This window comes from Lepus europaeus, chromosome 18 (assembly GCF_033115175.1).
Source record: "Lepus europaeus isolate LE1 chromosome 18, mLepTim1.pri, whole genome shotgun sequence".
NCBI classification, from domain to species: domain Eukaryota; kingdom Metazoa; phylum Chordata; class Mammalia; order Lagomorpha; family Leporidae; genus Lepus; species Lepus europaeus.
In genome coordinates this window covers 43,755,816-43,775,425 of record NC_084844.1, presented here as the reverse complement: position 1 = coordinate 43,775,425, position 19,610 = coordinate 43,755,816, and the positions used below count along the sequence as shown (strand labels likewise).

The window sequence follows — 19,610 nt, the reverse complement described above, 5'->3', positions numbered from 1 at the left end:
TGATTTGCTTAGAGGTTGTCAGAGGCCAAAGCCCAGCTGGGAAAGGGGGGTGGCGCCAGGGCTCACGGTGAGAAAGCCACATGTCCCTGTGGAACTGCTTCCAGTGTGCCACAGTGACTGAAGCGACCAGCACCGGGCTAAGCAGTTCACACGCTCCTGTCTCTCTCCTTGCAGAGGCAGGCCTAGCTTGCAGACGAGAAAGCTGGCCTAAGGGCAACAGGTGTGTCACTTGTGGCCACTGTGGAGTGGAAGTGGGCGACCCTCCACGGTCACACGCTGTCCTGAGAACCCGCACGCTGGAGAGAGGCTTCGGGGAGTGCTCTGTAGAAACACTGTTTATTCAAATGACAGGCAGGGAGTGCGGCAGCAGGCGGGTGAGGATGGCCAGGCAGGGGCTGGGCAAGTTAGCACTGTTCCCGGCGCTCCTGCTCTGACAGTCACCCGCGCTGTTGGCATCAGGGCTAGAAATACTTCCCTTCCTCTCCCTCCTGCCCCAAACTGAATAAATAGCATCCCTCTCCCCACCAGCGCCGGGGAGACACGCGTGCTGAGCTTGGTGCCTCTCGCAGCTCAGTCAGCTGAGGGCAGAAGCTCACATGGCTTGTAGGGAGTAAAATACAAAACTGCTCCCCTCTCCTCCTCTTCCCTGCCACACTTCCCCAGCCTGGTCCCTGGACAGGTGGTCAGTGAGGGTCTGGAGTGGGAGAATTGCTGCCTAGCGTATGCTGAGCTCAAGTTCACAAGGCCATCCAGCCTGTCACCCATCCAGGCTGACCACCCTGCCATACCACCTTATGGACAGAAAAGGAGGGGCAGGGAGGCAGTAGGTGGCCAGGCTCCTCTCAGCCTCGGAGGTCATCAGAGTCCAAGGAGCAGCCCCTACCGGTCCATCTCATCCAGGAGCGGGGTGGCGTCGCCGGCGATGGACATGGGCGTGCTTTCGATCATGGGGCTGGGGGAGGGCCGCGGTGTCAGCCGCTGCTTCTGTTTCCTCCGTTCTGCCTCCTTTTCCTGTAGCCACTGCTCTGCCATCTTCCCCCAGTCGATGGCTGCGTGGCTGTTGGACCTGAGAGGAGAAATGAACGGCCTTGGAGGCAGGCACTCTCCAGGGGCTTGGGAGGTGGCAGCCTTCCCAGTGATCCCTGGTGAGTGCCCACCTTACAGAAAGGGACCCGCCCCCACGGGCTATAGCCCCTCTGCTGTGGCAGGGCAGTGTACAGAGCTCTTGGCTGACAGAGGTGGCAGAGCACCTGCCTGTGCCCAGTGTGTTAAGCCCCTCCTGCTGACCTGCCCAGTCTGCTGTCCGGACACTTACTTTGGCTGCTGCTGCCTTTGCCGGGAGCTGGAAGAGGGCTGGGGCTGGGCCTGCGCAGTCTGTGGGGTGGTGCTGGCCTGAAGCTGGTGGTACTGTGGGGTAGTGATGGGCTGGCTTGGGGTTGTGTAGGAGTAGCTGGGGGTCATTAGTGGTGTGGCCACTGGTTGCTGAGCTGGCGTTGGGAATACCTGCAAAGGATAAAACAGTTAAGTGGGGCTGGGTTGGGTTGGCCTGATCCTGTGGACTTCTGGCACGTGGTAAGGGGGAGCTCAGCACTAAGTGGTGCTGAGAGCTGAGGGAAGCTGACAGAATGGTACTTGGCACCAGCAGAGCCCACCAGTCCTGACCACTGCTGCTTTCTGTGGCTTGCAGGGATCAAAGGTTCCCAAAGGACTGTGAGGAGCTCAGCTCCCGAGAAATAGGCCCGAGGAAAGGGACCACATGTTGGGGACAGTTCCTGAGGCCTATCTGTAGGATAGGTTGGTTGGTAAAGGATGCCTGTTCCCTTTGACCCCTCCACACCCTGCACAGGGAGCCCCGCCCCAGGCCACATACATGGTAAGCGCTGCTGCCCCCTCCACTGCCGCCATAGCCATACTGGCTGGAGGCCCACTGGGCTGGGGTGGCATTAGGATTCTGTCCTTGGCCTGTCACAGCAGCAATGGCACTGAACATCTGTGAAGTCATGTTCTGGGGCAGGGCATTCACAGCTCGCGTCAGATCTGTAAGCACACAGAAGTGGGGATGGCATGTTATAGGCCAAAGTCCATCTAGCTTCATCCCCGCCACTCCCAGTCCCAGGCCCAAGCGCCTAACCTGCGAGGTTGATATTGGCTGGGGTAGCGTTGATGGAGGCAGGTGTCCGGGTCCTGCTGCTGCTGCTGGGAGTGATACCTGAGGGGATGGCTATAGTTAGTTGCATCCCTCCAGCAACCGAGTCCTGGCTTCCTGGATCAGGACTTTGGGAAGAGCTGCTGAGCCAGGTGGAAGAAGGAAGTACCTCGCCCCAGCACACTGTGTGGAGCGCCTGCCTGAGGCAAGGCCATGGGGGGAGCGGCAAGACAGCTTAGTCAGGGCCCGTGACCACCCTTACGTGGTCCTCCAACCACAGCCTGAAAGTCAGGCGACAGTGGAGCTCACCTGGTACAGGATCCTGGTAATGATCCTTAAACCACCTGAAGAGTCCATTCACAGTGGGGAAGATTTGGCCTCGGTACCGGAATCCCTCTGGAGTCACTGTTACGTACTCTATCCTGGGGTTTTAGAAGGAAACAGTCGTCAGACACCACTCTGAGGCAGCTGTGAGGGTGCGACCAGAACAGATGTCCAACGTGTGCGACAGTCATACTGGGTGCTGGGGAAGCAGAGATGACAGCACAGTCCCCAGCCCTGGGAGGGGAGGCTGCACTGAGTGGGGAGGGAAGGCGTGCATGGTCATGAACCAAGGCCAAGGATTCTTCGGCCCACTGGGAACTGCACACAAGTTCCAGAGGAAGGCTTGCTGGAGGCCACATCAGAGCAGGGCTGCAGGATGAGGGCCACACAGCAGCTGATGGGGAGGCCAGGGAGGAAGGGGCCTGCTGGGGGCAGCAAAGCCCAAGTCTAAGCAAGAGACTTCGGCAGTGGCCTTGGCAGGTGGTTAGTCTGCCCTTAATCACTTCTGAGATCAGCAGACAGCGCTTAAGAGGATGGGATCCAGCGCAGACCTGGTTCCAGGTCTGCCATTTACCACACCAAGTTACTAAACCTGTCTTTGCTTCATTTGTAAAATGAGGAAAACCGGACCTAAACCTACAGGGTGGTTGTGAGTATTCACTGAGACAGTGTGCACAATGCACTCCTCCCCACACCTCAGACAGGGATGTGCACAGTTAAGGACAGCTCTCAGCTGCCAACAGACAATGCAAGGTGTCTGCCACGCTCAGCCGAAACCTCCTTCCTAGAAGTCCTCTGCTCCTTTCCCCAGGAAGCTCTCGTGCTGAGTCTGCTCCTGGTTCTGGCCGACTGTTTCCCATGAAACAGGGTTTCCAGGCCACATGCAACCCTGGCTGCCATCCTCTGGAAGCATTTTTGGGGAGTCAGAAACAAGTACCATACTCTAGATGTGCACAGGACAGTGCAGTGTCCCCAGGGTCCACGGCTTCTTGCCGTCTGCCACTGACCCCACCGACAGTGTAGGCCATGCAGCATGTACAGGCAGTGTAGAGATGAAAGCAGAAATGCAGACCTGTGGCCAAGGGCCTGGGTGAGGGTGGGGTGGGGCTTGGGCTGAGAAGGCTGGTGTGCTGATCAGTCTGTACAACAGATACAGAGAAGGCCAGCAGCCAGTCCCACACAGAGGGGAGAACAGAGAGATGCTTTCCTGACCCACTCATTTCAGCAGAGTGCACTGGGGCCACTTGGCAGCAGAAGCTAGCTGGCCTGGGCTGGGGGAAGCAGAGGGTGGAGTCAGCTATCCGTGTGCTGACCCCTGACCTCTGGGCATGTGAAGTAGGGCAGTGCCAGGTGATCTGTCACGTCTGGGAGGGAGACGGAGTGCAGGGAGCTCCCCACAGGGCTGATGCAAGCACACCTCTCATGTGAACCTTTGCTTCTCAATCACCCTCTCCCCACCTCCAACCTCCACCTCTGCTCCTAACAGAGAAGAGGAGCAAGGCAATCAAGCAGAGCAGACAGGATTTGGCCCTTCCAGCCTGGCTGTGGACCCCAGCGGCAGCACCTTGTCAGCACCAGTGCTCACCTGGGTTTACCCCGGGGCTGGTATCCCAGTAGGAACTTGCCGGGCAGTTCCTTGCAGGCACAGATGAAATAGGGGATGAAGGTGGGCTTCTCCTTCTTAGTTTTGATGAGCAGCTCCTCTAATTTCTGGGGGTAGAACGAGGGCGAGAGGTTGGGAGAGCAGCATGCCTGGTACACCGTGTCTGGCATACACGATGTACGCGTCCTTGACCACCTGCACGTCCCCTACACTGAAGGGAAAGCATACATCCTTAAGTGACCGGATGCTGTCATTCTCAGAAGGCCCTGGGCTCACCTTGCGGTCCCCACCGCTGCAGTCCTGATAATACTTGTGGTTCAGAAGGTCCCGGGCGAAGGAGGCCATCGGCTGCACATAGCGGGCAACAATCTCATCCAAGTCTTCAAATTCCTGCGGGCAGAAGGCAAAGGCCTCTGCATGTCACAGCCACAGCCAAGTGTCTGTCCCTGCCCTTTGTCAAATCCACCCTAAAGAGAAGCCATGGCCGAAGACCCTCGATGTATCTATCTGAGTCAGGCTTATAGAGTACAACTTTGATTCGACCCTGGTGCTCGTGAACACTAGGGAACTTCACTAGATTTCTCTTTACTAAAAATAGGAAGTAGAAGCTGTGTGTGTGTGTGTGCGCGCATGTGCAGGCACACAGGTACATATTTATCTTCTCTTCCCCCACTGGCTTTCTAGGCTGTGTTTTGTTTTTGACAGGCAGAGTTAGAGACAGAGAGAAAGGTCTTCCTTCCGTTGGTTCACTCTCCAAATGGCCGCTGTGGCCGGTGCTGTGCCGATCTGAAGCCAGGAGCCAGGTGCTTCCTCCTGGTCTCCCATGAGGGTGCAGGACCCAAGCACTTGGGCCACCCTCCACTGCCCTCCCGGGCCACAGCAGAGAGCTGGCCTGGAAGAGGAGCGACCGGGACAGAATCCGGCGCCCCAAGTGGGACTAGAACCCAGGGTGCCGGCGCCGCAGGTGGAGGAGCCGCAGCGCCGGCCTAGGCTGAGTATTTTAAAAATTTGAGGACAGGCCCGGTTGCCCCTCTTCCAGGCCAGCTCTCTGCTGTGGCCAGGGAGTGCAGTGGAGGATAGCCCAAGTGTTTGGGCTCTGCACCCCATGGGAGACCAGGATAAGCACCTGGCTCCTGCCATCGGAACAGCGCGGTGCGCCGGCCGCAGCGCGCTACCGCGGCGGCCATTGGAGGGTGAACCAACGGCAAAAGGAAGACCTTTCTCTCTGTCTCTCTCTCTCACTGTCCACTCTGCCTGTCAAAAATAAAAAAAATAAAAAAATAAAAAAAAATTTGAGGACAGGGAAAGAGGTCAAAATACACAAAATCAGTATCAAATGATTCATTCTACCAGCAACGTTTTTGTTCTGCACAGCCACAATACATATGGTGCCTTGTGAGTTACTCTTCAGTGAAAGAGGCAGCAGGGCCCGCCTCTGGAAACAGTAGGGCTGGCAGTGGGGAAGGCACAGGCTCTCACCTCGCTATTGATCCACAGCGTGGCTCCCAGGCTGAAGGCATTTTCCTTGCCTTCCTCCCGCACATCCACGTGCTGGTAGATGCCGTCACTGACTTTCCACGTTACGGTCAAGTGGTTCTCACCCTTGCTGCTGGGCCGGATGATCACATCACCCTGGTCCATGGTCTCCATCATCTTTTCTGCTTGTTTGAAATTGATATTATGGAAAGATGGGTGTGCGATCACTCGCTTGATGTATGCTGATAATGGCAAAAGAAAAGGCAAGACCAGGTTATGAGGTGAGAGGCAGCCAGCCGTGGGACCTATGAGGGCTTAGTTTTTGATCTACTTGGGTTGTGAGACTCTCATGTTCCCTGGGTCTGGATTCCCTGACATGAAGGACTTGTTAGCCTGGGCTCACAAGACGCTGAGAGAACGAGGCTTTAAGAGTCAGAATGCAATAGCCAAGTAATGACCCAGGAGGTTCTGGATTTCAGACTTCCTTTCAGGAGAGTGTCACACACACACATCCTGTGGCCCAAGTCCTGCAGCAGGAGAGCTGCCAAGACTCGGGGGGGCACGGGAATGGCTGGCGGCACACTCACTGGTCCGCTGCTGCTTCCGCTTCATGTCCTCCTCCTGCTTGTGGTCTGCTGCCTCGGCATCAAAGTCATAGTAGGTGTCCTTGGGCAGTTTCCACTCGTTGTTCCGGTCCATGAGGTCTGAGGTGCGGCAGGTCAGGTCTGCGCTAAACTTCTCAATGTCAATCTTCATGATGCGGCAGTGCACGGTCATTCCCACCTAGATCCATAGAACATTTGAGCTGCAAGGGACAAAGACGATCTAGCCCGATGCCCTGCTTCACATATGGAGAAAACCAAAGTCCAGGCAGAAAGGTGGAGTGACTAGCCCAGAGCAAGCCAGCTACTGACTAGCATAGCAAGTTCAGGGTTAGGTCTGCTCTGGGGGCCAGGGGCTGTGCCTTGCACCAACGCCTCCAGCTCTGGGAGGGATAAGTGGCTGGTGCCTGCTGTGATCTATCTCGTCACTGGCACTCTTCCCTCTTCCTCTGGTTTCCTGGTTATGGCTTCCAGGGTGCAATTAAACGCTGGCTGCCCTTTCTGGAGGGGAAGCAAAATAATGGCTGTTTTCTGTACTCCTGACTGCAGCCCTTCTGTCTAATGTAGTGGCGAAAGCCACTGCACGGCTCTCCTCTTTGTGAGAATCTTCCTAGGTTCATTTACCCAGGAATGTCTCTCCCCAGCCTTCCTAAGGCCCTGGCTCTCAGGGGCCTTAGAACAAGAGTTAGGCAGATTTGATATCAGCAACGTCACTAACCGACTCATCTTGGAAGACATTTAGGTTTTTCTTAAAAAAAAAAAAAAAAAAAAAAAAAAAAAAAAAAAAAACCACCAAACAAAACAGGTATTTTCTTCCTCATCGGGCCTGAGAGTAGGCACACCATTTATCACTGTCAAGTGTACCATCAAAGGCAGCTGTGGGCGAACATTAAAACAGGAATGGAGCTTAGAGATTTACTCCCAACCTTTTCCAGAGAACAGCGAAGGTTCCTTCTGTTGTTGTCTGGTTCTGCCTATAGCTCCTGTGCACAGGGCTGTGCTGTATATACTTTTGTAACTCCCACAGCAGTACCGCCTGACCTTGGAAAAACAGGGAGAGCCTTTCTGTTTCACAGCGTGAACGCTAAACCCTGCTTCCTGCCCTAAACTACACCACAGGAAGAGACAGCCCACCCTCAGAGGGCTGGCAACTCGCTGAAATCTCACAAAGGCCGTGAATAAACGCTGCCACTCATTCAGATACTCTCCCCCGCCCCAAGCTGCTGCCAGCTACTTATAAACCCCCTGAAACTCTTCCCTGCTGCAGCCACTAGGAACAGAGCCTGACTTGCGATGGGAACAGCCCCAGGTTCCACAGAGCCTGGTCTGGGCGGCTGGAAACTGTACTCCAACAGTAGGCAGTCATTCATCTACCTTCACTCGTTCCTCTGGCCGCTTGACCACTTTGTCACTGAGGAATTTGGTGGGGATGAAGCCGGTGACACCATTGTCTAGCCGTGTTTTGACACCGATGGCCTGGCCCGGGCATGAACCACTATCGAAGTGGTTCCAGACCTGAAGAAACCAAGAGAAGAGGTTGACTATTAAGATCCTGGAGGTCCTCCTGGACATGCATAAAGAGCTGGCTGCCAGCAGTGTTGTAATTTATTTTGCCGACACTTGGCACTGTGATCTGGAAACACAATGACTTAGCTAAGACAGACTCCAAACATCTGCAACGTTCCCTGACTCATGGCTCACGTCTGCAGCACTGGCTATCACATGAATCTTTTGCTTACATCTGTGACCCCATAGCTGCATCTGACACTCTTCCCCTTTTGGTCTGCCCCAACAAGTACAGAAGCATCTCCATGAACCTTCTCAGAACTCATCACAGGGGCTCATCAGCACCTGACTTTCTTAGAGCCCAGGCAATGGGTGAAATGGAAAAATCATCTCTTCTACCATATGTAGAACAAAAAAAACCCACAAGAGACCAAAAACCTCTTGGCGGGGGGAGGGGGGGGGGGGCGGGGGGGGCGGGGGCAATGATTTCTACCATCAGAAAGGCAGATGGTGTGAAAGTGGGAAATTAAAAAGTATAGGGAATAGGCAGGTGTTTGGCAGTAGTTAAGATGCCATACTCCATATAACAATGCCTGGTTCAAATGACTCTGCTTCCAATGCAGCTTCCTGCTAATGCACACGCTGTAAGGCAGCAGATGATGGCTTAAGTCCTTGGGCTCCTGGCTGTTAGAGGCATTTGGGGAGTGAACTGCCTTTCGAATAATATGGGGGGGGGAAAAAGTGTAAGGAGAATGTGAAAACTGAAGGGAGGGGCTGGCATTGTGGTATAGTGGGTAAAGCCTGCAATACCAGTGTCCCAAACGGGCACCAGTTCAAGTCCCGGCTGTTCCACTTCTGATCCAGCTCCCTATTAATGCACATGGGAAAGCAGTGGAAGATGGCTCAAGGGCTTGGGTCCCTACATAACGTGGGAGACTCAGATGGAGTTCCAGGCTCCTAGCTTTGGCCTGTCCAGCCCTGGTCGTTGCAGCCATCTGGGAAGTGAATCAGTAGTGAACTCTGTCTCTGTCCCTCCCTCTCTCTGTAACTCTCCCTTTCAAATAAACAGATCTTAGATTAAAAAAAAAATTGAAGGGAGGCTACAGATAACTTCTAACAAGCATGTGTAAGGACCTTGGGCCTACTCTGTAAGTAAGAAATCCATGTCCCCATTTCCCTAATCTGGTGAGGCCAGGTATCCAGATAATGGGGCACAAGGGTTAAGGCTAAGGTGACTGAGCTGGAATAAAAGCAAGCACAAGTGGCATACAGGGTGACTTCACATTAAGCCCGTATGTGTTTTATCCATCTAAATTGTCCCTGTTGCTGCTTCCTTTGAAAAATACATTTTATAATAAAATAGTTACGAGTTTTTACTATGTGCTTGGTGCTACAATACATCTTTTACATACCTGTTTTACTTGATTCTCACAAGCTTATGAAGCAGGCATACAAACATTTATTTGAAAATCAGAGCGAGAGAGAGAATCTTCCATCCTCTGGTTGCCTTCCCAGATGGCTACAAAGGCCATTATTGGGACAGGCTGAAGCCAGGAGCTGCATCTGAGGCTCCCATATGGGTGGCAGTGTGTCCAAGCATGTGGGCTGTATTCCACTGCTTTTCCCAGGCCATTTAGCAGGGAACTGGATTGGAAGAGGAACAGCCAGGACACGAACTGGCACGCATACGTGGTGCTGGTGTCACAGGCAGCAGTATTACCTGATGCCCCAACGCCAGTATCTAAGTCCATTTATAAAGCAGAGGTTCCATGTCACCAACCAAAGCTAAGCTATTATCAGGCCTTCTAAGAAATATTACAGCCAAATTTCCTCGTATCCTGGAGCCTATTACCTGCCTGAGGCCTATGATCTTTTTCACTGTGTGCTTTTGCTTTCTCTGATTGTAACTGGGAAACATTTACTGGGGTGGGGGGCAGAGGGAGGCTAATATGAGAACTAAAAATCTAGTCTTTAATTTAAAAAGGTCATTAAATAAAAATTACAGGAAGGCATTGTTGTGGACGAGGTTCTGCAATGGGTCCCAAAAGACCAGACTAGAAATCAGAAGGGAGGGGTGGGCACTGTGCCGCAGTGGCTTAGGCCACCACCTGGGACACCTGTACCCTCTATGGGGAGGTCCAGTTCAAGTGCCAGCTACTATGCTTCTGGTCCCGCTTACTACTAATATGCACCCTCTGGAGCAGCAGATGATGGCTTGGGTTCCTGCTAGCCACATGGAAGATCTGGATGGAGTTCCTGGCTCCTGGCTGCAGCCTGGCCCAGCCTCAGCTGTTGCGGGCATTTGGGAAGTGAACCAGCAGATGGAAGATCTTTCAATCTCAGTCTCTCCCTCTCTGTCACTCTTTAAAATAAAATAAATGAATCTTTAAAAAATCAGACGAGTCAGTCACAGAGGTTCCATGTCACCAACCAAAGCTAAGCTATTATCAGGCCTTCTAAGATATATTACAGCCAAATTTCCTAAACATGGTAGTTTCAACTGGCCTAATTCTGCTTCCTTTGGACAGAGACCATTCAATCAAGGAAACGGACTGAACACTGTAGCGCATACCTCACTTAGTTCAGGAAAATTGTCTTGTTGGCAGAAGGGGCACTGCCATAGCCCTGTCTCATCGTTGCGGATCGCCTGGTCATAGCTCTCACCCTGTGGACGCCTGTGGGCAATGCCGGTGACACTGCAGATGATGAGCTTTCCTACAGGAAGGGCAGAGAACAGGAGGGGTGACGCCCACCGACCTTCAGTGACGCAGCATCTCCAGTGACCCCTTCCCAGCCCTGACTGCTGACGAGGGAAAGTGAGGCTCCGAGGAGTGAGTCCGTGGAGAGCCCACAGCAGCTTTAGAGGCACAATTTCACCTTGAACTCAGTTTTGACTTCCAACCCAGAGCCCTGTCTTCTTTTGAAAAGTTCCCTCATTTTTCCCACTGATAGTACCAATTTGCCTTGTTCTGTTGGATCACTGTTTGGCTGGAATATAATAAATGCACCCACCCCAGCATATCCTCCTCTAGCTAAATACAGGGGCCCAGTATTTACCAATATAGAATGTCTCCGGTGTTTCTTTGGTTAACATATTGAAGATCTCCTCTGTGTTTGGAGAGCGGTAGGCTGTCCGGAGGTCCTTATACCGACAGCTCAGCTCTGCCCGGATGTCATAAAGTGTGATGTGTTTGTCACCATAGCCCTGGGGAAGAAGTCCATCCAAAAGAGCCTTGCAACTGCTCCCCAACCCAAATGGGGGTGAGGGGTGGGGGTCTCAATGAAAGGAGGAGGCCAGCTGGCTCCTGTCAGGGTTTCTTTTTTCTCCTTCATTTTCCAAAAGTGGCTTCTCATCCATGAACGCTGTTCCATGAGAACATGCTTCACAGAACCCCGACATGCACAACAGAGAAATGCAAAGCTGCGCTGTTAGAGGGGAGCCAAGGGCGCCCAGAGGGGACTCTCCCTCGCTGTCACGGACACTCCCTCACCCTCACAGTTAGAGTCGTACTCTGAGACTTGCCTGGTTCTGTAACAAGCACCCCGAATACTTCCCCATGAAACCCAGCCAAACGTGGGCACTTGCTGCCCCCTCCTCACCAGGCCATGGGGGATAAGATTTCCTGTCCAGCTTTGCACACTGTCACCTACCTGCCTCTCCAGCTCTTCTGCAAAGGCATCGAGGTCCAGGTCCTTGAGACGCTCTGGGTTTTCTAAGATTTCTTCTAGAGCTCCTGCAGGATTGGCATCCTCAGCTGACTCATCATATTCTAAGGCATCCACTGCCATCTTCCTGGCCCATTCATAGGTCTCCGGGTGGACACGAGAACCATCGAGCACTTCAATGTATGAGTCAGTGCTAGAGGAAAGGAAGGGGCAGATATAGAACAAGAAGCCTCTAGTAACAACCCGAATGTTCACCAATGGGGAACTGGTTAAATAAATCAGGGCACCTCCATACAATGGAATACTATACAGCCATTAAAAAGAATGAGGTAGGTCTATGTGTGCTGACATGAAAAGATGGCCACGATATACTGATACGTGAAAAATGCACTGCAAAACACTATGAACCGTATGATCCCATTTTTGCAATAAATGGGTAGTTAGTAAACACATAGCAAAAATAAAATTTAGAAAAATTGTAGTATACATAAAATTGTTATGGTAGTTATCTCTGGGGGGTGGGATTATGGGGGACTTCCACTTTCTGCATAATATTTCTACATGTTGAATTTTATATAATGAGCTAATATGAATCTTACAATAAGATGAAACAAAGAAGGGGGAAGAAGACCTCTGAGAATTGGCTGCCAGCTGTTTTCCCCCATAAAGCCTTCCCAGGCTGGTCTTGCCCGTGCACTCACATGGACCTATGTTATTCGTGGAGTGTTACAGCAAAGCTGAGTGGAAAATGAAGTTTTAGAACTTGAAGCCTATTTCCCCACTGATTTCCATTACTGAATGAGGAGCTATGAGCCCGTGGAAAAGATCCTCCAAAGACTGAGTTGATAACTTCTGGAGAGGAAGAGGTCAATAGTGAAGTCCAAAGTCCAAATGAATAGAACTTTCTCTCAAAAAACATCATCTCAAAACAGAACAAATCTCTCCCCCTGCCTTATCTCTTCATACCCCCACACTCCTTTTCCATTGCCCCAGCCATTCCCACCCTTACCTGGCCACAGCAAATCACAGCTACAGTTGTAGCAAGTTTGTGTTCACTGAACAAAATCTGCGTTTTCTGTGCTTAATTTATAAACCAAGTCGGTTCTTTTTGTGTTTCGCTCACATGAAAAAAGCTTCACATAATTGAGCTGATCCTTTCCATAGGTCAGGGGCTTTTGACTAAACAAAGGTTCCAAACCATTTCTTTAAAACATGCCTAATTTAAGTGACTTGTGGCCCTTTGGTAGCCTTGATTCCCTGATACCCCAAAGCAAAACCCCAGGGAATTCCTCCTGGCTTATCCAGGCAGAGGGCATCACCTGTCCCCCAGGGAAGCTGTGTCAATCTTGAGGAAGCCAGCACAATTCATGAAGACTTTGGGACCCATGTGACACATGGTGACCAGCTGGGTCCGGCTCTCGAGTCGGGTGTTGTTCTGCTTCAGGATCTAGGAGAGAGAGCTGGGGTGAGCCGGAGCAATCGGCAAGTACCACCTCCCCTGTCTGCTTTCTGGTCTCTGCTACCCACCCACAACAGGAACTGCACTCCGACCCAATATCTAACTGAGCACTATACCACAGTATCTACCACTCCAGTAAGTTTAAAAATAAAAAATTATTGACAAGTAAATAGAGAGAGAGAGAGACACCTTCAATTCCCTGGTCCACTCTCCCAATGCCTACAACAGTTGAGCCAGGCTGAAGCCAGGAACACAGAACTCAATCTAGGTCTCTCTTGTGGGTGGCAGGGAACCAAGTATTCTTGAGCCATCCCCCTGCTACCTCCCAGAGCGCATCAACAGGAAGCTGGGTTGGAAGTGGAGCCAAGATGAGCTCAGGCACTCCAATGTGAGATGCAGGTATCCCAAGTGGCATCGTAACTGCTGTGCTGAAACCCCCAAATACATTTTTCAAAAACTATTTTTTTTTTTTTTTCCGAAAGAAAACCAGACATCTTACATCTGCTGGCTCACTCCCCACAGGTCTGCAAGAGCCAGGGCCATGCCAGGCCAAAGCCAGGATTCTGGAGCTTAATCTGTGTCCCACACATGGGTGGCAGGGACCCAATTACTTGAGCCATCATCTGCTGCCTCAGCACTGATTTAGGACGCAGGAGTCCCAAGGGGGGACTTAATGGCTTGCCAAGTGCCTGGCTCCCCAATTTCTTTTTAATGAACTACATTATACTCACCAAACACTACATTATGGCCTAAAAGTTAATAATAAGATACACACTTCTGCACCCATCTTCAAGAAGAGCATCACTGACACATCTGAAGCCCCCTGCATGCTCTCTCTCCATGAAATCCTTTTCTTTCTCATTGGAAAAAAACCCCACCGTCCTTAACTCTGCACTGAACACTGCCTTGTTGTGTTCCCCAGTTTTCAGTCATGCTGTGGGTATCTTCTCCCGAGCCCTAGACCACAGCAGTGAGGAGCACGGCCTCGGCCGAGGGGGTCTGATGCTGGACTCCTCTCACCAGTGTGCTTATTCTGGACCAGCCACTCTACCTCTCGAACCTTGCTCTTCCCCATCTGTCAACCACACACTGACCAAATGTATATACGGATGCAATGAAATGGGCACATTTTTAATTTTTAGACTGAACGAAAGCCTACCTTCAGGAGGTGGGTCCCTTTTCGAGGTCCCAGGCCACAGACATACTGGATCAAGGCCTGGCTGTAAGGGTGGGCAATGGCACGGTTGACATCAACCCCGACCTCATTGACTCGGTTGATGAACTCACAGTATAAGGCGTTGAGTAGCTCTTCTTTCACAACATGCTCCTGTTGACATACAGCAGGCAGGAGTAAGGTTACTGTGCCTCTCTGCCCACCAAGGCCGAACAGTCAAATGCTACTCACCTGCAAGGGGTGAAACTTGAGACAGAGGATGTCTTCATCACTGCTGCACACTTGGGCAAATTCAATCAGAGGGTCCTGGATACGCCGGGCCAGGGAGACTGCCTGCCGCAGGACTGGAGGGTAATCCCGGAACTCTGCCTAGAGTCAAGCAAGGGTCAGCAGGGCCTTAAAGAACCCTCAGTGCCAACATCAAGAGGAAATCCAATTCATTCTGGCTTGAAGCTATATTCTCTTCTCTGGGACCCCTTCTCCTGGAACCAAGCTAATCTCTGGGGCTCCCAACGTAAATCATAACTGGCGACATCGAAAACTGCTGCATGAGTAATGAACAGGTGCAGTCCTGAGTCCCTAATAACTTTTGTTCCCTATTAAATCTCTCTGGGATATATATATAGCACTTCCTGGGCAGGCCCTCAGGGTAGGGCCCCAGTATTACCTCTGATTTTTTGCTGTTCATATAAAGAATTGCCAACTCGTTGTCAACTAGCTCCACCCCAATAGAAGACAGCTGCTGGCCCTGGTCCAGCTCATGCACAATGCGCTTCACATCTTCAATCAACATCTGGGCGTCCCTGAGGGATGAGGAGTCTTGGTTAATGGATATATTTTCTTAAGGATGGGCAGTCTCTCTCTCTCTCTTTTTTTTTTTTTTTAATTTTTGACAGGCAGAGTGGACAGTGAGAGAGACAGAGAGAACGGTCTTCCTTTGCCGTTGGTTCACCCTCCAATGGCCGCCGAGGCCAGCGCGCTGCGACCGGCGCACCGCACCAATCCAAAGCCAGGAGCCAGGTGCTTCTCCTGGACTCCCATGTGGGTGCAGGGCCCAAGGACTTGGGTCATCCTCCACTGCCCTCCCAGGCCATAGCAGAGAGCTGGCCTGGAAGAGGGGCAACCAGGACAGAATCCAGCGCCCCGACCGGGACTAGAACCCGGTGTGCCGGTGCTGCTAGGTGGAGGATTAGCCTGTTGAGCCATGGCGCCGGCCAAGGATGGGCAGTCTCATGACTGGGATGGGGGTAGGGAGGAAAGGGCTTTTTTTAAAAAAAAAATATTCCTAAAGTTTATATGAAAGGCAGAATTAGAGAGAGAGGAGGAGAGAGAGAGAGATTTTTCATATGCTGATCACTCCCTAAATGGCCACCAATGGTCAGGACTGGGCCAGGCCAAAGCCAGGAGCCTAGAGCTTCTTCTGGGTCTCCCACGTTCATGCAGGGGCCCAAGCACTTGGGTCATCCTCTGTTGCTTTCCCAGGCGCATTAGCAGGGAGATGGAATATAAGTAGAGCAGGTGCGTCTCGAACTGGCACCCATATGGGATGCTGGTGTCACAGGCAGAGACTTAACCCGCTGTGCCACAACACTGGCCTCAGCAAAGGGCTTTAAAGACAAGGAGGAACAACATCCTCACGGATACCCCCTGGGAATAACATCAACATGCTACATGGGCACATGTCTGTTACAATGGGCACATGCCAGATTCAACAGTAAGACACAAGTGATTTTGGGGTCAGAGCTTTGGACCAGGCCTGGATCAATCCCCTGCACCCCTACCTGTTCTCTCCTGCAACTGTCACCACATGAGGCTTCTTGTTCAGAAGAAATTTCTTTAGTGTTTCAATGTCTTGAGCCTGGATTGAAAGAAAATTAAAGCTGAATGGCTCTGAGGGTGAGGAAGTTTTAAGCAGTTAGTGAGCTATACCCTAAGCAGCTTCAGCTCCTGCAAGACCAGAGAACAGTAAAAACTGCAAGGGTCTTAAGATACTACCTAGTCCAAGCTGCCACCAAGGACCCATTCCCCTCTGTTCTTGGACAGCTGGCTGGCCACCTTGCCTCTGCTCTGTCACTCTAGTGGAGCTTCACTCCACACTACCAGCCAGTTGTGGTCTGACAGGAAACTAGTCCCTTTTACCGTGAATCAGAATATGTCTCCTCTAATATTTAGCCACACATCCTAGTTTTGATCAAGCAAAATAAGGAATTGGTGCCTGCCCTCTTTGGGTGAGGGCCCTTTGAAAAGGTCAACGTGCTGAGTATGTTTCCCAAAGACTTCAGCTTATGACTTAATTTCCAGCACCTCACATCTGGACATCTGGACATCCTCACAGATTTTGTGCATGTCTGTTCTCACAACAGAGTTGAGTTCTGCAGAAGACCTGAGTACAGCGAAATGAGGGAGGCAGTGGCATCACAAAAGAGCAGAGTATGGCAATCAATGCATTAAGATCGAAAATCAGCCTCATCTGGGCCCAAGGGAACTTCTCGCCATGGACATTCCTGTAAACTTCGTGATCTCCATCCATAGTGCTGTTATGTTCTGCTTTCCCAGAAATGCTGCATATCGTTTTGCTTCTTGGGCTGTCTCCAACTTTCAAGTACTCTTAATTTTCTAAGTAGAAGAATTCAATACTTCTGTTATTCTCCTAAATCTGGCTGAGCTATGAATAAGTGGTCTCTTGCAAAACCATATGCCCAGTGGAGTGTGTACCTCAACAAAGCCTTCTCTCCTTTTCAAATATAAAGCTCAGCATTGGACATGATACAGCCCATGCTATCTAAGCAGAACACAAATCAAGGAGCCCAGCCCTCAGACATGGGTATAAACACATGTCAATATTTTCTAAGATAAACTTACTTGTAGCTTACACTTAGACTGTGGTCAACCAAATACTCTGGGTCTCATTTACACAAACCATTGCCTGACAGCCCTATTCTGAGATCGTCATCTCCATTTCAAGATTTAAAAAACTAGATGTTTGTTAAAAAGTTTTTTGGGGCTCTGCCAACAAAATTGTAAAATCCCATTAGAATAATAACATGAATCCTAACTCCTCTTTCCTTGGAGAAGAGATACAGAAAGGCCACTGCAGGCAAAAAGCTGGCTTCACGCCTCAGTGGCTTTCAGCTCCTGGAACAGTCTGACCCAGATGCTGGTAATAACAGAGGCAATAAAGGCAGGTCCAGAAGCACACAAGGCCTAGGGACTGGCCTCAATCCACAAGTAAATTCTGCACCAGATGACTTGAGCGCCACCTACTGCCCACAGTAGGGATGAGAAGTCAGTGACCACAGCAGAGATGACCAGTCTTGCATGAGCCACTGCTTAGACCGTGACTTTATTTCTGCTGAATAACGTGCACTCCAGATGTACACTTGGTGGCTTGTGCCAGGCACTTGCCTTTTTTTCCCGCTCTTCCTCTCTCCATGCAGTTCGCCGTTTGGTGAAATGGGGCAGCCGGAGAAAGTCTGTCACTTCTCCTTCACCATTGACCAGAGCACAGAAAACAGGGTGATCTCTGCCAGCCAGACAGAAGAAGAACAGAGCAATAATCAACAACAGGACTGTGAATAAGAAAAGAATGAAATGAGGAAGACAGAGAAGAGATGGTGCCGGGCAGGCCAGAACAGGCAGTCTACCTGGCAGAGGAGAAAGCAATGCCTAGGACTCGGATGCCTTTCCCTTGGTTCTCATCCATAAAGTCATCATCTTCTTCTACATGCTGATCTGGTCGGTAGGGCGCCACCCTCAACCAGTTGTACAGCTTTCGGCTGCAGGCCTAGGGAAGCAACACATCAGACACCACAGTTATCAGGCTCACTAACTATGCTAAGGTAATGCAGGCACACAGGTGCAAGGGCGTCCATTCACATGTGTACGTTCCTCGCCCCTGGCAGGCTTACAACCTGAGGGTAGCCCTTGCTTCTGAAACTGAGGAGTACACAGAAGTAAAGACTGCTTGGATGAGCAGGTGGGAAGGGGCCGCTGGAGTGAAGGCCATGGAGGTGGTCCCTGCGGCCTTGTTCGCACTGCCTCTCACATTATGCTCCTCTTCCCCCGGAGATTCTCCACTAGCTGAGATGATTCCTTAGGAATTCATTCACTCTAGTCTGGGAAAATCACACAACTAGAGGCAACCAATCTGTTCTCACCTTTATGACATATTCCTTGGCTTCAGACAGCAGCTTGTTCTTGAGCTCCTTGGCCATCTGCACATAGAGAAACTGCTGTAAAGCTCGCTCGATGGCCATGGTGCGCTGTCGGTTCCACTCCTGCACCTGGTGGCTGAACTCATCTCGGTAGTAAAACTGTTTGATCTCTTCAAAATACGTCTGGTCACTGCCATAGCTGAGAAGAGACACAAAGCTGTGATGTCAAGGATGGAGAACAAGTGACAACCAAACGTCCATGAACACTTCAAATAAGCCACGGACAGTGGCTTGCTCAATTCTGAAACTTGGGTTCACATTCCTGAGGAGCCTTCCCTACAGCAAATTCCTCAACCAAGCCTTCCCCAAAGATGCCCTGGGCCAGGGCTTTACTTACCCTTCTACTCCCTTCATATCTATGCTGATGTCGATGGTCAGCAGCCCTTCATCTTCAGCCAGGCCTATCTTGAGGAACTGGTCATCTCTCAGTTCCTTAACAGGCTTGTTCTTTAAGTACTTGAAGGAATAAGCGTAGTGGGCCTCATCCACATCCTGTGGGCATCAAGAAGGAATTATGAGCCTATGCCTAGGCTGCACTCGGCCCTGGGGAGAAAAGCCTGCCTCTCAGCTAAGCAGAAAGCAAGAGACTCAGTTCAGAGAGCTGGGCCACACCTGGAATCCAAGCCCTTCACCCGGCTCACCTTTCTACCTTTCTTGGTGGGGGTTATATTGAGCTTGGCTCTTTCTTGGAAGGTTTGCCTTAGGACCTGCCGGACAAGGGGTTCACGGGCAATCTGTAGGGCTACCATGTAGCGGGCCCCTTCCAGCACAGCTTCTGGAGTAGGGAACTGGCTGTGGGGAAAATGGTGCAGCTGCAGGATGAGGGAGTCTTCTCAGGACCCCTCTGCCACCAGCCACCAGCTGCATGCCTACCTGCACACGTAATCCTTGGCCAGCTCCAGGGGCTCGGCAGGGAACTGCTCTGTCTCATGTCGCTGGTAGCTGTCCCGGAGGTTCTCCCCAAATTGCTCGGGAGTAAGCCCAAACTTTTTGGCTAAGCCATCTAACAAAAACAGGAGAGTGAAAGGTAAGACAAGCTGGGCTGACCCACACCTCTTGGCTTTCAGAGTCTAGAGCAGCAATTTTTGGGCACCAGACTAAAGGGACCACAAATGAGCGAGACCAGACTGCAGGTGAGTGAGAACGGCCAACACTGTGGCCTTGTGGGGTTAAGCTGCCCTTCGCAATTTAGCATTCCATATGGGATTACTGGCTCGAGTCCCAGTTGCTCCGCTTTCAGTCCAGCTTCCTGCTAATGTGCTTGGGAAAATAAGATGGACCAAGTATGTGAGTCCCTGCCACCCATGTGAGATATCATAATAAAGTTCCTGGCTCCTGGTTTCAGCTTGGCTCAAACCTGGCTTGTTGGGGCATGTAGGCAATAAACCCAGAAGACAGAAGATCTTGCTCTGTTTCTCCCTTTCTTTGTTGCTCTAGCTT

At 51.3% G+C, this 19,610-nt stretch overlaps 1 protein-coding gene across 2 annotated transcripts in view; it reads right to left on the bottom strand.

Moving 5' to 3' along the window:
* Window positions 1-317: 317 nt before the first annotated feature.
* The window catches only part of SUPT6H (SPT6 homolog, histone chaperone and transcription elongation factor), a 51,633-nt gene continuing 32,340 nt past the window's right edge, over window positions 318-19,610 (bottom strand). For both annotated transcript variants that reach the window (XM_062215819.1, XM_062215818.1), the window contains exons 14-37: window positions 19,044-19,173; window positions 18,812-18,962; window positions 18,508-18,662; window positions 18,114-18,309; window positions 17,601-17,740; window positions 17,362-17,479; window positions 15,738-15,814; window positions 14,624-14,759; window positions 14,188-14,325; window positions 13,942-14,109; window positions 12,643-12,770; window positions 11,309-11,516; window positions 10,715-10,862; window positions 10,230-10,372; window positions 7,526-7,666; window positions 6,137-6,332; window positions 5,553-5,791; window positions 4,350-4,463; window positions 4,056-4,180; window positions 2,456-2,568; window positions 2,132-2,209; window positions 1,871-2,037; window positions 1,316-1,503; window positions 318-1,066 (exon numbers count right to left, since the gene is read on the bottom strand). In XM_062215819.1, the coding sequence (XP_062071803.1) occupies window positions 880-1,066; window positions 1,316-1,503; window positions 1,871-2,037; window positions 2,132-2,209; window positions 2,456-2,568; window positions 4,056-4,180; window positions 4,350-4,463; window positions 5,553-5,791; window positions 6,137-6,332; window positions 7,526-7,666; window positions 10,230-10,372; window positions 10,715-10,862; window positions 11,309-11,516; window positions 12,643-12,770; window positions 13,942-14,109; window positions 14,188-14,325; window positions 14,624-14,759; window positions 15,738-15,814; window positions 17,362-17,479; window positions 17,601-17,740; window positions 18,114-18,309; window positions 18,508-18,662; window positions 18,812-18,962; window positions 19,044-19,173 (3,584 nt within the window). In that variant the 3' untranslated portion in view covers window positions 318-879. The remainder of the gene's footprint in view (window positions 1,067-1,315; window positions 1,504-1,870; window positions 2,038-2,131; window positions 2,210-2,455; window positions 2,569-4,055; window positions 4,181-4,349; window positions 4,464-5,552; window positions 5,792-6,136; window positions 6,333-7,525; window positions 7,667-10,229; window positions 10,373-10,714; window positions 10,863-11,308; window positions 11,517-12,642; window positions 12,771-13,941; window positions 14,110-14,187; window positions 14,326-14,623; window positions 14,760-15,737; window positions 15,815-17,361; window positions 17,480-17,600; window positions 17,741-18,113; window positions 18,310-18,507; window positions 18,663-18,811; window positions 18,963-19,043; window positions 19,174-19,610) is intronic.